Source organism: Rhamphochromis sp. 'chilingali' (assembly GCF_963969265.1).
Source record: "Rhamphochromis sp. 'chilingali' genome assembly, chromosome: 6".
NCBI lineage: Eukaryota > Metazoa > Chordata > Actinopteri > Cichliformes > Cichlidae > Rhamphochromis > Rhamphochromis sp. 'chilingali'.
In genome coordinates this window covers 36,815,231-36,831,164 of record NC_137933.1, presented here as the reverse complement: position 1 = coordinate 36,831,164, position 15,934 = coordinate 36,815,231, and the positions used below count along the sequence as shown (strand labels likewise).

At 37.9% G+C, this 15,934-nt stretch overlaps 1 protein-coding gene across 2 annotated transcripts in view; it reads left to right on the top strand.

Moving 5' to 3' along the window:
* LOC308398822 (myocyte-specific enhancer factor 2A-like) overlaps positions 1-13,805 on the top strand; it is a 45,832-nt gene extending 32,027 nt beyond the window's left edge. For both annotated transcript variants that reach the window (XM_080885646.1, XM_080885647.1), the window contains exons 4-10: positions 3,826-3,960; positions 4,227-4,434; positions 4,978-5,031; positions 5,911-6,047; positions 9,284-9,407; positions 11,817-11,919; positions 12,593-13,805. In XM_080885646.1, coding sequence (XP_080741772.1) covers positions 3,826-3,960; positions 4,227-4,434; positions 4,978-5,031; positions 5,911-6,047; positions 9,284-9,407; positions 11,817-11,919; positions 12,593-12,926 — 1,095 coding nt within the window. In that variant the 3' untranslated portion in view covers positions 12,927-13,805. The remainder of the gene's footprint in view (positions 1-3,825; positions 3,961-4,226; positions 4,435-4,977; positions 5,032-5,910; positions 6,048-9,283; positions 9,408-11,816; positions 11,920-12,592) is intronic.
* Positions 13,806-15,934: the final 2,129 nt, after the last annotated feature.

The following is a 15,934-nucleotide window of genomic DNA, read 5'->3' as shown; positions in this document are numbered from 1 at the left end:
GCCTTTGGAGATCTACTAAAGCCGACTTTGACATTTGAGATGATAAGGACACACATACACACTGTCATATCCTCTAACAGCCACTTTAAGATAGTGCCCAGACATGATGTAGTGCTGTGAACCAGCATCTGTGGAGATGCATACTGTGGGGTACTGTATCCACTGTCACATCTCTAATGAAAGCTGTTTGTTTAATTCTTTAAAATTAGTATGTAATATTCAAAGAAAGTGTGTGTTTAGATAATTGATAGCAGCTGTTGCAAGGTCAAGCACAGGGCTCACCTGAATCAGAGAATGATTGCAGACTAATAAACTTCTGAGCGGAGCAACTAAAAGAGCTCATGTCAAGCTCGTGTCTCCTCACATCATTAATAATAATTACACATTCATTATATGCTTAATCTCATTGCTGGAATGGTACATTTTGCTCTGGTATTGTGTCACATATATTTACAAGGTACTGTGAAGACTTACAGTGCGTATACATTAGAATGCCAGAATTTTAAAGCTTTAAAGCAGGCAGATAGGGGCTTTTCCTGCATCTTTTTTTGTCTGTTGTTAATGTGACACTTGGACCAGAATAGATATTAGTGTGATCATTTGATCTTAATCAGCAGCTAAGTCAAGGCTTTGTGCCAGAGCTTACTTTCACACGACAGACATTAGTCTTTGAAAGCACAGATGAATTTTTAAACAACATTCCTGGCCTTCTTGTTTACAGAGACACGTTCCAATGCCTTTATCTCAATATAGGTTATGTGTCACAGTGTTTTCCTTTGGTAGTCTTGCCAGAAGACAGATGTATAATATTTGCAAATGTATTTGCAAATGTCTGCACCAGACTCTTTGTATTGGACATCATTTGTTTCCTGAAAAAATGCACAGCATGATGGTGGATAGTCAAAGGGTTTTGCAGCAGATCTGCAAATTTGGATGCATTTTGCATCCTTTTTCCTTCTGTAATTTACAGCATTTTTAAATCCCTGATGGTTACTGTGTTTGAAAGCTGTCACTTTGAATAATTACAAGTAATTGGTAACCCACATAATATACCGTGATATCTCTTCCCATAATTAGACAAAACAACATAGTTGTCAAACAATAGCATCCAACAAACAAGCAGTCAGACAGAATTAGTTAAAGCTTGTGTTGAACTGAATGGACAGAAATATGTGCATCCTTTGTTATTCTGTTTAGCTTGAATTTACTAGAACTGAAATGCAGCAGCCAGATTGTACAGGAACTGAGTGAGTGACTGTTTAAGCGGTCAGCGGTTGTGGAAATAGATTTGTGTGTGTTTTTAAAGCTTTAAGTAAGTACTAGTGTCTGGGAATGCAAAGCACATGTGTTGGGCCAACAGTCAGCTGGGTGGTGTGTTGCCCTGATGGTCCTTTCATTTCACGCTATAACGTGAGATGAGCAGAGATGAGGTGATGGATACCAGGGAAATTATGTAATTGTACAGGCTTGCATGATATTGGCATGATTTTTGTTTATTTATTTATTAGAGTGACTCATCTGCCAAAGGCCAGGTGCTGAAAATGACCAAATATCAGTTACTCGGTCTGCATTTCAAACTAGTCATCTAAACCTAATCATTCAAAACCAGCTTGCAGTGCAAATGCCATGCTTCACTTGATTTTATGTACAGTGGCAATTACGTATCTTCTTCTATTTTAATGCATGACACATGTTGATGTTAAATATTTGAAATGTACCATCACTTATTAATGTGCTTACGGAGGCCTATAATCCACTGGAGAATTACAGCATCTTTTAGCTCATTGTTTTGTTGTTACAGGGTTTGTCAGTCTTATTTTATCCCAGGCTGTAGCAGACGGGTCTTTCCAGAAAAAAAAATGTCTGAAGTACTTGTTAAACAAGTTAGCATCAAAAAAGATGAACAGGGCTGCATAGTGAACAGAATATTCAGATACTGTTTGTCCTTAAGTACATGGCAGAGATCAAAGTACTAATATGAGAGCAGCTCCAGAGAACTGCTGCTCAATGAACAGTTTGTGTTTTTCAGACCATTCTCTTTTTAATGTAGAGATGGTTGTGTTGGAAAAACCCCAGTAGATCATCAGTTTTTGCAATACTCTGACCAGCCTATCTGGCACCATGTTCAGAGACACCTGAGTCATCAGTCTTCCCCATTCTGATGTTTACTTTGACCTCTGGCACGTCATTTTGACGATGTTAACATGACTACATGCAGTGAGTTGTTAGTTGTTAGTGTCAGATATTTGTTTTAATGACTTTTGTAACTAAAAGAGTGGCAAGTGAGTGTTTAATAACTATAATAATTGAAGAATGTTGATGATTTGTGATACTCGTCTTGGGCTCTAGCCTTTACCATGAATGGAATTCCAACCCAAGATTTAGTTCCTATTCCAAAGTACAATTTTCTTTACCAGCACTGCCTTTGACAGCACTGTAGAGCTTTGTCTAAGCTACACTGCCAGTAGTAATATAACCTTCCACAGACACAGGAGTTGTGAATCTAATTAGATGGCTCACTCTCAGTGACGATCAGGGATCCATTAACAGTCAACTCTTTGCCTTTTATTTCCCTGTCTGTCTGCCATACATAACTAAAACCATCGAACTACATTTAAAGTTGTTTCTAGCATGCTCTAAAAAACATATGTGTGTGCTCTGGTTCATTATGTTTAAAAGGTTGCTACAGAAGATCAGCAAGTCTGCTTTATGGAGCAGCCTCTCTTTAGAGGAAGAAAACCCATAAAGTGCAAACTACACAGAGCAGCGGCTTCAAAAGTCACAAAGTCTTCACAGTAAATATGGAGGCAGATAATATTTGTCTCCACAAGGTGCTATACTGCTCCAGAGCTGATATACTGAGACATTAAAATTTTCTCACCTTAGAAACTGAAGCTGAAATAGGTGTTGATGAGGTTCAGTGTCACATCAGTGTCTTCCAGTAAATAATCAGGGACGTGCTTAAATATCTTGCTTAAGACCACTTTATAGTTTCATCTTGTTTGTCAGTGATTGTGCAGATTAAGTACCTTTATTGGTGCAGCTCAGAGATGAGGTTTATTTTTATGTGTGTAGACTGAGTAAGAAACTGTGTACAAAAGGTGAAACACATTAAAAAAAAGCCTAGTGTGAAGTAAATGGACTGGTTCCTATACAGCGCTTTCCGACGTTATCTGAACACTCAAAGCGCTTTACACAACTTGCCTCATTAACCCAGAGCCTGTACTTCTTTACTTAAGTAAAACTGAAAACATTTTTAACACTAATATCTATACTTAGTTACAGAATGTCTGCACTTTTGCCACCTCTGCGACTAACACCTTGCCTGAGAAGTCTGTATAGAAATATCACTATCTATGCATACTCAAAGGTGCATCGGGAAAAAAAGGTTTTGACTATAAACCTGTAAATTTGCAAATGTGTTCTCAGTGTCTGAGAAGCAGCTATGTACAGTGAGCGTTACGAGACTTGAATCTGATTTCTAGTGTTCTCAGTGGTCAGTTACCCTTCCTGATTTCAACCATATTGCACACAGGGAGCAACCAGATCCATACACATCCTGTTTTTGGTAGTACCTCAATTTTAATGTTCCACAATCAATTCATGTACTGACTATGCATACTCTTTCTCTTCTGTCTCTACTCTCAACAATCAGATTATCAGGGGAAATGCTCATTAAACTGCATGTTTTTACTAATTTTAACCTTTTACTAAAGAACTGGTGGTGAAAGGCTTTTGTTTGTTTGTTTGTTTTTTAACCAATGCTTACCTGTTTTTCCCTTTTGTTTTTTTAATGCTACTCCTTTATAACTATGTCACCTACAGGCCCTTAACAAGAAGGAACACAGAGGCTGCGACAGCCCTGATGCTGACGCATCCTATGTCCTCACTCCTAATACTGAAGAAAAATACAAGAAGATTAATGAAGAGTTTGACAACATGATGAAGACTCATAAAATTGTAAGTTGCGTTGTTTGTTTTTTTTGTTGGTTTTCAACATTTTGTTTAGTGACTGTTCCCACCCCCATTTTCTCTGTAGGGTCATTAATTAAGAACCTTCCAGTCATTTATCCTCCATCCACAGTCTGTGGTGATAATATGTCTGGTCATGCTCACAGACACAAAGATGAAGACAATACAACTGATAAAAGACAATTGCATTTTACCAGTTCATGTATTTCATTTTAATGCTGATTGGCTCTTTTTGTCTCTTGCTGCCTTCTTAGTCCACAGGCCAGCAGCAGCAGCATCAACAGCACTTCATGCATGTAGCACCAGGCAGCATGGCCTACAGTCACAGTGGAGGAGGAGGGGCAACTTCCCAGGCACTAGCTGCAGCCACAGCAGCTTTGGCTGACGGTGGTATCCTCACCTCACCTCACTCGCACCTCCACAGAAACATAAACTCTTCACAAAGACCCCCGAGTGCTGGAAGTGAGTAATATGAACTTTGTGTTGTTCTTTGGTAACTAAACTTACTGTTAAACTGCACACTGAGCCGATGACAATAACTCAGAGGAGACATGAAAATGAATGTGTGCAAGGATGTCCAGATAAGCCTTAGAATTATGAGTAGAAGAGAGACTATGTAGAAAACTATGTATTTTAATTAGACAGTATAGTAGTTTTTAATGGAGATGCAGGAGATGAGCCATGCAAACATTCTGCGCAGGAGGAATTACTGATTTCCATTGTATTTATTTATTTCTTAACATTGATTTGAAGACAGCGCATCTGATAAAAACAACAGTTTGACTGTTATTGTACAGAAAAAGGCCCTGCTGGGGAAAATACATTCGAGCAGATAGAAAGTGAACGATCTAAAGCAATCTTACTTAAAGCTGCAGTCTTATTTAAAATCTTATTAATAAGATAAAAAGATGGATGCATGCAGAGTGGTTCTTAGTGATTGCAGAACATTAAATGCGAGAAAAACGTAATAACGAATCCTAACGAGTGTGTTGTGTTTATCCTCAGGTGGCCTGCAGGGCAGTTCCGAGCTGGCTCTGCAAAATGGATCTGGACCGACTGGTATGTATCCAACAGGAGTTTAACAAACATGCTCTGACATGTATACTGCATACGCACAAACACAACTCCCTGCATATGGAGCAGTCTTTGCAAGCTTGTTTTGCTTGTGATCCCATGTGAGCAGCTGCATGTGTTAACTGTGTGTGATCTGTTTGAACAAATAGTTATTTGTTTTCTTGATTTTTTTTTTCTAGAGGCCTTAAGGGATTAAAATTAGCCAATAAATTACGAAAGAATGAAATATAAGAAAGAGGTTCCACAGAAATAATCTGATAATTAGTTCATGGCTCCTCTGAGGTTCTGTTAGCGCTTCTTAAAATAGTGGGAGTTGATGTAAGATGGTGATGGATTTGCTATTGGTCAGCTAAGGCCAGTGGATATGGGATGTGTTCTTCCAGGAGCCTGGCTGCACCTCAGTTTCATCCCTCCTGGTTTTTGTTGCTGCTCTTCTGCCCTTATGCTTTGGTCCACAACCCTTTCTACAAACTGTCTTTGCATAATTCCCCTCCTGCCATGGCCGTGCTCTCCTTCTCAGGAACACTGCCATTATGTAATGCCAAGAGAGAGAAAATATGAATTATTCATGATTATCTCCTGTATAATATATAGCTGTACTTTCTCCAGTCCGCATGCAGAACTTGGCTGTGGACATGTTGATTTAATGGATCTAATACATGAGACTGTAATACTCCACTCCATTTTCAAGTGCATTCCAAAGCTCTAAATATTTAAAACTTGTGCTATATGCATGATGCTTTCCATTAACAAAAAAATATCCTTTGCAAAATTCTTACAAAAAGTAGCTAGAATCAGCACTTAAGTGAAAGTTGGAATTGAATTACCATCACTTCTTAACATCCTCCACACGTCTGTATTTAGTGAATGGATTTGGAAAGATCATACCATCAAAATCTCCTCCTCCTCCTCCACCTCATGGGAACAGCATGGTCCCTACCAGCCGCAAGACAGACCTCCGGGTCCTCATCCCCCACTCCAAAGGAATGATGCAAACACTGGTAAGTGTGTTTTCTTTTATATTTATAACCAAAACAAAAAAGCCTTTATAATGAGTAATATTCTTAAAAATGTTACCTAAAGCTTTATGTATTTATTTAGGTCCAATACAGAACAGCAATCAAGCTTGTAACATGTGATGTAGTTTTAGTTTTGACTGGAACTAGGAAGAGTCCTCTAGCTGCTGACAGCTCTATAAAACCATGAACCTTTGATTCCTGATCTGGATTTTATTAAGAATCAGAACAGTACATTGTGTTTTCTAAGCCTGTGGGATCCTGGAGTCAGGCATGAACAGGGTAAATATATGACATAGATTACCACAGAGTGGGCCAACAACTTTTGAGAACAACTGGTTTGACACTATTTGGGGCAGATGGTTGGTGGTTTTACAGATGAAATCATAGTTCCTTTGAAGAATGGACAATACTGGCAAAAGCTTGCATGCCTCATTTGACCGACTTCACTGCTACTTCTTTATAGTCCCTTCCAGTAGACTCAACAAGATTCAGTCTTATTGTGAACTAACACTCTTTTGATTACATTTAAGGTTCCCGTAATCTCTTTAAAACACACGTGGATGTGCAGAATCTATAGGCAAGGTGCAAAGTTCTGTTTGTGGTCCACTTCTAGTCAGATTTTTTTTTTGGAAACGCTAGGATTTAACCAGTAGCAGTAGGCTTTAGGTAAAACGTCTGTGTGGAGAGTAAAAGGGGAGTGCCACCTTAGAAAGCCCACTGGCTACGCCAGAAGCTGTGAAAGATCGGCCATTATACTCAGAGGCTGAGTCAACAGACTAGCCTGAAGGGTTTCCAGACTGAAGTTTGTCACACATTTGACTAAATGCATATATATCTCATCATAAAATCTATGACCCAAATTGGCATTCACACTAAATAGCAGCTTAAACTAACACAAAAAAGAATGTAAAAGCTTATTAGTTCAAGTTTTGCCCAAAAGTTTTGGAAAACAACAGCCTGTTCATCTGAAAAGTCCGACAGTTCGACTAAGTTTCCAAGTCATATGTCTCTTTGTGAGGGCAGTGCAAATTCTTTATGGAAGCTCAAGTCTTGTTTAGACTCAGTACCAGTAGAACAGAAATGCAGAAATAATATCAAGTGCGAAAAATTGGGCATAAAAAAGTGCTTTAAAAGCTGCCTGGTACACACAGTTACGGTTCTTATATACATGACATCAGAGCACCAGTTCATGGTTGTGTAAGATGACTTGGAAGACTGTAGAAGGAGTCTGTTTTCCTTTCTTAAGATTCCACATTCTGCAGCTGTGCCGGGTCGCTGAAGTTATTGATTTGCCCTTAACTCTCCTACTGTTGCCCTTGCCTCCCACACTGTGCTCAGACATGATGTAACAATTAGTAAACAATGGAAACGGACACTCTTTTCTTTGTATTTTTCTTTTTATGGTGACCGACCAGCTCCATTATTCTACTGGTTGTGGTTTCCAGGGGATTTTTACATATTGCAGAAGGATATGAGTTTCTATTTTCTGGTGTTCTAGAAATTAATGTCGAGGTCTTTTCATAGAAAAAGGAAGAGTTTCACATATGTGCGATATAAGAAAAGAATATCCAGACTATTTAGAAATGAATAGTAAAATAAATCTATATTAAATATAATTTAGATTACAAATTCAGAGCACATTAGAGGTAGCTTTTAAAGTTTTAATAGCGATGTTTAATGTCACTGAAATTCAGAGTGACTAAATTTCTTTTGGAGAAGTGATGAATCAGCAGCCATTCATTCCACATTAAGTAATCATAATTCCTCATCATTCTGTTGATCTTATCTGTTTGTCAATTATCGGTGACTGGGTGACAAATAATTTGTTGTTGTCATGTTTGCAGGAAACAGAATCTGGCAGAGTCTAGTTTTCAGGAACTGTGCTGAATGGGTTTGCAGTCGTTTGAAGCTGGAACACTTATAAAATCCGAACCATGATACGGCTAATGCCTCCACCCTGTTTAAACCAACAGAAGAAGCCACTCATATTTTTCTTTCTGCTTTTCATTCACTCCAGCAAAAGATGTTGTGTTGTGGTCTCACAACTCCTCCTCAGTGTGATCATTTTGAAACTGCCTTTCACTTCCTCCTGTATGCCTGTGTGCACATGTTAGTGTAAGCGGCATGCTTTGTTTAGTGTGTTTTGCACAAACAGGTGAAAACAACAAAGCAAAAACAACTGAGGAGGTCTGCATTTCTTAACAGGATGTCTGTGTCTACTACTCACTACCATGATAGCTTTAACTTGGATTCTGTAGTGCATTATCTGTAGTCCACAAATGCAAGGACACCATAGAAAACACAGGGAATGAGACATGTATGGGTTGGTTAACCCATTGTTTTTATGTTTGCTGAGCAATGAATGACCTGGTTCAGGGTGACGTGATTGAAAGATGAACGAAAAACAACTCCTAAATTCAGTGTGATAAGTTGAGTTCATGAGCCACCTGTTCTGAACCGATAGGCTATTTTAGGACAATGAATAATTAAGAATGAATTACCTGCTGCTATTCAGTTGATATTCTGATTCTGATTCTGATTCTGATTTCAGTTGTGTGTTTTCTAAAAGCAGACAGCCGAATAAATTGCACTGATATCGCTTTTTGGAAAAGAAGAGGATTTCATGTCATTAAAGGAAACTGACTGATAAATTAGACTATCAAGTCTTGGGTTAAACATAAACATTCAAAAAGTACATTTTTTAAACTAAACTGCAGTTTCTGAATAGTTAGTGGATTTCTGTTAGACTTCTGTCTTTACAAAACATTCAGTTTTGTTGAGAAGAATGCAAATCCTTGTTCAATTCATGTGCAACTTCTGCTAGCACTATGGGAAGTGTAGGAAATTCAAAACTATATATTTTGAACTGATTAATGTTTTTTTGTTTGTTTTGTTTTTAAAACAGGGGATGTGAGCTTATACTGACATCTTGTGGTTGAAATGGGGCATTAATAATAATAATAATAATGGATTGGATTTATATAGCGCTTTTCAAGGCACCCAAAGCGCTTTACAATGCCACTATTCATTCACTCTCACATTCATACACTGGTGGAGGCAAGCTACGGTTGTAGCCACAGCTGCCACAGCATTACAAGTCTAGTTCTAGCGAACACTATAATTGCGATCTAAGCACAAAAAGCAACAAACTAAGAGAAGAGTAACATTTCATGAGTGAACTTAGTGACTTTATGTCTTTGTTTATTATTTGTTTTCAGAATAACCAAAGGATGAGTAGCAGTCAGTCCAGTCAGCCTCTTTCCACACCAGTTGTCTCTATCACCACACCCAGTCTACCCCATCAGAGTCTGGTTTATGCTGGCATCGGCTCGGCCTACAACGGTACAAGTTCTTTTTACTATTCGTGCTGTGTTTCTGTAGTTACCTTAGCCCTGCTGACCTCAATATTTTACAGTATGCCCCCCAAAAAATCAAATAAGAAAACAGTGTACATTGCGGTTTGTTTTAATTGGTTAATGGAATTGCTGAAGTAATTAGGTGGTGTTAAATTTCAGCTCTTTTAGACAGTTTATAATGGTATGACCAACTGTATCAGGGCAATTTTTAAAAGAATTTACTCTATTTTTGTGTGTATCCCATTCATTTAACATAAACACTGTTAGATCTTTAAATTAAAAAAAACATAAAGCAACAGCAGCCTGAAAAAATACAAAATGCTAGATTTAAATGCTACTTGGATGGAAGTGAAAAGGTGAATGTGAAAAAATGAATTGCTCCCTGGGCCTAATAGCTTGCCAAACTGCCAGCTTTAGCAGCAGTAGCTGCAACCACATACTTTTGATATCTAGAGATCAGTGCCTGGCATTCATGGTGGCAATTTGACCCCCTCTTCTATCCAGAAATGCTTTAGTTCAGTCACACTGGAAGGTTTTCAAGCTTATTAAGCAGCTTGAAAAATAATAACTTTTTTGTTTTAGTTTTAGCCTGAATTGTTTCTAATAGTTCTTGATTGTAAGGAATTCCCTGAAAAAATAACAAACTGGAGCTGTGAGATTTCATAACGATATGGGATGGAATACAAGAGTAAAGGCTGCGAATATAGGTAAAATGAAAATGACTCAGGTGTTTGGATGTAAAGGAAAAGCCTTACTAACAACAACAAAAGTCTCCGCGAGTATCCACAAATTGCAGTTAGCATCAACTTCTATCAAACAAGAGATGGGTAATTGTTTCACATGGGGCGTTTTTGCTCATTGTGGCCAAGTGGAACAAAACTACAACCTTAAACCTTGCCAAGGAAAATGAAAAGAAGTCTTATGAACACTGGCAGGACATTCTCTGGTTAAATAAAACCATTTTAGTCTAGATCAGATTTTATACAGTGTGTGTGTGTGTGTGTGTGTGTGTGTGTGTGTGTGTGTGTGTGTGTGTGTGTGTGTGTGTGTGTGTGTGTTGTTTTTTTGTTTTTGTTTTTTTTTATATTGACCTGGCCAGGACTACTACACTGGCTGCACAGTGGTAACTGTGAATCATGGATGTGTGAGTGTGCTAATCCATGGCAACATGAGTGCAAAAGGTCAGCCACTGAGCACTGCCGTTATGGGCTGTGTCTTTCTCCCATATCCCCTTCAACTGAGTATAGCTGGTTTATTCTCCTGCCTTCTATCTCTCTGAAATAAACCAAACCACTGTCCAGGATGAGACAACAAACATCAACAACAACATGGCCACAACTGACCGTGTGCTTAGTTAATACCTTAGGCAGCAGAAACCCGAGAAAGAAGAGGTGCAAGGAGACAAACCATCATGGGAGGATAGGCCCGTGCACGGTTTGCAGCAGATAGAAGGAGTGGCTTACATTCAGAAATCCTACCAGTGTCTGAACAAAGCTGGATTGAAAGACATCACAGAGGCACTAATCATGGCAGCACAGGAACAAGCTCTAAGTACAAGATCCATAGATGCTGTGGTCTACCACACCAGACAAGGCCCCAGGTGCAGACTGTGTAAAGATTCCCCTTAAGACAACCAAGCACATAACAGCCCTGCCTTCTAGCAAGGCAGATGAAATCCCACTGTTAGTTGGAAATTACTTTTTTTCTGGCCTGAAATTTTCTTTAACATTTAAATTTTTTTCAAAGCACTCTATCCAGTCTGTATTCAGTTATATTAATAAAAAAAACACCCTGAAATAGCTAATTAAAGTTAGTTAACTAACTAAAAACACTGTGATCGTTGCCAAATGATGTAGTATTGAAATATTTTTCTAATGCTACACAACAGAGTTCTCTGTGTTGTTGTGTACTATAAGTATTTTCAAACACAATGATTTAATCCAGTCATCAACAAAATACCAACTTTCAAAGCCTCTCAGCTACCTTGTGTCACAAAACTGAGTATAGAGGCCTCCGTGCATGTGGGCAAATACAGGGCTCTAGTGGGTGAGTTCTGGTTTCACTTTTACAAATTTTCAGCACATTACTAAAAGTGAAATAGTTTCAGGTAGCTTAGCAGCTCATAACAAGAATGTAAGAGAAGTTGTGGTGCAGCGTTTATACTGTATTCAAGTGTTGTTAAAAAAGGTAATGTTTGACTTTTTATAGAAGTGTAATGCTTTTTGATCGGCATGATGTGCATGTAGTGTATGAATGTGAGAGTGAATGAATAGTGGTATTGTAAAGCGCTTTGAGGGGTCCCGAAAAACGCTATATAAATGCAGTCCATTATTATTATTATTATTATTATTATTATTATTATTATTATTAGTCTCTCTCCTTCTGTCTTTGTCAGATTACTCCCTGAACAGTGGAGAGTTATCAGGCTTTAACTCTGCTGCAGGGCCCTCTCTGAGCTCAATGGCAGCATGGGAGCAACAGCAGCTGAGCTCCATGGGGTAAGAGCCTGACACAGTTAAACTGTCTCCCTTCATGATTTACAGATTAAATGTTTAACCATTTCTTTACACTGTTTTTTTTTTTTTGTGCAGACATACTGTGTTGTTGACATAAAGTTAAAAATTACCTGATCATACAGTGTGCAGTAAACTGAAGTAGCGTGCACAGAGTTGGAGAAATGCAAATATGTATAAATATATACATAGATATAATATATATGATAACAGATTCCATGACATAGATAATTGCCCTAAAATATGTAATAAATAATAATTCTGGTTCAAACATCACACATTTTTGCTTTTGTGTAAGACCATGAAGTTATGTACTTTTGGGTGATGTATGTAATAAAAAGCTATTTTATAAATCAACATATCTGCTATATGTTACGTCTATTAGACACATTTTACCCTAGCTATGAAATCAATCAAATTGTAAGTACAATACTGGCCTCTTAATCTGTGGTAACGTAGATGTTTAAAAGAGCTTTAAACAGAAATGCAGTTATCTCCGCTTTTTACTTTAAATACATTATTATTATTAAATGTACTCAATAGCCACAGTTTTCAGAGAAAACGTTTCTGTTTACAGGCCGATTACAGCCATGTCACCACCAGATGGCATCTTCACTCCAGAGTCACAGCCTCAAATTTTCTCTTCCTCTGTCTGTAGGTCAGGAAGCTCCACTCTCTCCATCAGCACCAATCATAACATCAACATCAAAGCTGAGCCAATCTCTCCACCCCGCGACCACCTCAGCCAGTCTGGGTACATGACCCATCCACATGTTCACCCTCATCTTCACTCCTCTGCCTCCTCATCAGCTCGAGCAGAGATGGGGCGATCCCCTTCTGACAGCGTTGGCTCCTCCTGCAGCTCTCACGAGGGCAGCAGTGACCGGGAAGAGCAGCAGCGACCTGACTTCCACTTGCTCCCTGCGAGTCGGTCAGAGGGCAGGGAGAGTCCGACAGTCAAGCGGATCCGAATGGACAGCTGGGTGACATAGAGCCTGGAGCTACATCGAGAAGCTGCACCAGGGCAAAAAACAGGAAGGACACTGTTGTGCAAATGAAATGTGGTTTTTATTGACGTGTTCTGTTGAATTTTCTTTAATTTTTTTTTTTTTTGCTGTTGTTTTGGTTACTCGGAATTTCTTGATAAGGGTTGAGCAGCATTCGTCTGAGCATTCTTGATTGGATAAAGCTGAAATTACAGTGGTACTTCATTTAATCTTATTTTCTTCTTTTACAAACAATTAAAGCTTTGGAGATTAAATATCTGGGTCCAAATGCAGTACAGTTACAGTAGAGTACAGTTATTTCCATTTGCAGTGCACTGTGGCGCTGGATGGAAGAGAGACAAAGCATAAAATCAAAGTTCATGAGTGGGTAAAGTTACTTGGTGTCAACCAATTCATTTCTAATCTTCTCAGGGTTTAAAACCATTAAATGAGTCCATCGTGAAAGCAATACTCCCTCCACATCATCATTTCTGTTACTCCTCTTTATAAAAACACGTATTTATATCAGCCAAAGCAGTATACTGTTTTCTATGTTGTGTGTGTTTTTATATTGTGCACAAAATTATACAATATTTCATTCAGATTTGAAATCGAAAGCCATGGACACTTGTATATGTACTACCAAAACATGTCACTATTGTTTGTACATAGTATCTTTAATATATATCACTTTTGGTGTAACTATAGCGTTTTGTCAGTGTGTTTTATCTGCCTGCCTTCACACTTTGTCTCCTGAAACTCCCATAATTTCTTAGATAAAGCTACTTTCAGCTGCTCCTTTGTTACAAGGGGTCGCCAAAGCAGGTAGGTCTGCATATTTGACTTGGCAGTGTTATGCCAGATGCCCTTCCTGGTACAAACCCAAGGGGGATTTGTGTCTCTGGCTGGAATTTAACCAGCAACCTTTTGCTTGCCAAGCAAAGTTGTTAAAGCCTACACTACAGAACCATTTGTATCCTTTCTTAGATAAATAGATAAACTGGCTTTGTTAAGAAAGCTTAGGAAACAATTCTTAAAAAAAAAAAAGGTTACTGGTCGAGGAGGCGTCTGTTTGCCTTACAGCTGAAATGCAGTGGCCTGGGTTCGAGTCGGATCTCTGGAGACCTTTGCACCCTCTCCCCCTCTTTCCTGTCTACTCATCACTGTTAAACTATCAAATAAAGCCCAAAACCCCCCAAAATAAATGTGAGAAGAAGACAACTCCTCTCTAGAAAAGGTTTATTGATTAGTTATATATATATATATATATATATATATATATATATATATATATATATATATATATATATATATATATCCCTGTAAAAAAGATTTAGGAAAATGGATGCATTATAAAGAAAGATAAAACTGCTGAAACTTTTTAAAAAGCTGCTGAACACATGCACATCAACTCCTGCTTGGCTGATGGTGTTAGGTGATAAAACACAATGTCATAGATCAGAAAACAAAGCGGAACTCTTTAGAGGAATTTGTTCTTAAATCTGTTATCGTATATATGTACCTTTGACTCCCATACCAGTGTCTTTTGATAGAGTATTTATCTGTTTTGGTCTTTATTAAATAAGTAACTTGTGCCTAATGATGGTTACACACTTAAGGCCATGTGTCTTTGTGAGATTAAGATTTTTTTTAAAAAATATACGTTGTATATATCTGAGATAACCATGGATGAAGACAGTTAATATAAATATTACTTTAATGGCACTGAATCCATACAATAAGAGACACATTGAATTCTTGTACTGAGAGAAATCTTACCTCCAGAGAGATGGGAATTTACTGAATGACTTTATGACTGAGCAGAAGATGATTAAACCTGAGAAAATGCAACATGTGGGTAAGTACAAGGTAGCGCATGTGGTGAGAAGCAAAAGCTGCAAAAGACTAACCACAGTGCTTCCACTGAATGAGAGCATGGCTGGAAAATGTAACAGCTTTGACTCTGCAATGAAAGACGGATACAAAAAAAGAGCAAAGTGAAAGTTTTTTTTTGAAATTTTAAGTCTGTGGAAAGATGTCATTCTAAATAAAGAAATTACAAAACAGCTTGCAAACCAACCATGACATCTTTCCACAGACTTAAAATATAAACGTACTATCAATTACAACCTAGTGGCAATTTCAGCTTCCTTTTACATCATCTTTATGATTCAATTCTGTCATAATCAATTGAGTCTGATTTTGCTTTTCAAAATGAAAACCCAATATGTGTTGAAACAGCAATTTTCATTTTTAAAACATTCTGAAATAATTGAAAGAGTATATCACATATGGACAAATTCGACGGGCCATTAATTTGAAAGGCGAAATCACATGAAATTTACATGGTTTTACTGTCGGGTTGGATACTGTTGATCTAAAGTGGAATTATCCTGTGGAAACAGCATCTTTCAATTTAAGAGCATTTTGAAATCGTTAAACGAGTAGGTCGTCTACGGGCAATTTGAAAATACTTTTATTTTGGAAGGCAAAATCAGAGTGACTTGATCTTAACATCGTATCTCTGTGGGGTTGTATACTGTTGATTTAAAGTGAAATTATTCTGTGGAAACAGAAAATTTCCTTTTTAGAGCATTCCGAAATCACTGAAAGTTAGGTAAGTTATTGGCATTTTCAACAGGCCATTATTTTGGAAGACAAAATCAGAATGACTTGAAATTGAAGTAGTACCATGGTGTGGATGTACACTTTTGATCTAACATGGATTCATCCTGTGGAAAGAGCAAGTTTCATTTTTAGAGCGTTCTGAATTCTTTAAAAGAGTAGGTCGTATATCGGCAATTTGAAAAGTCTTTTATTTTGGAAGGCAACATCAGACTGATTTGATATTGATATGGTATCACTGTGGGGTTGGATACTATTGATCTAAAGTGGAATTATGCTGTGGAAACAGCAATTTTCCATCTTAGAGCATTTTGAATTCGCTCCAAGAGTAAGTCATATATGGGCAAATTGAAAAAGCTTTTATTTTGAAAAGCAAAATCAGACTGACT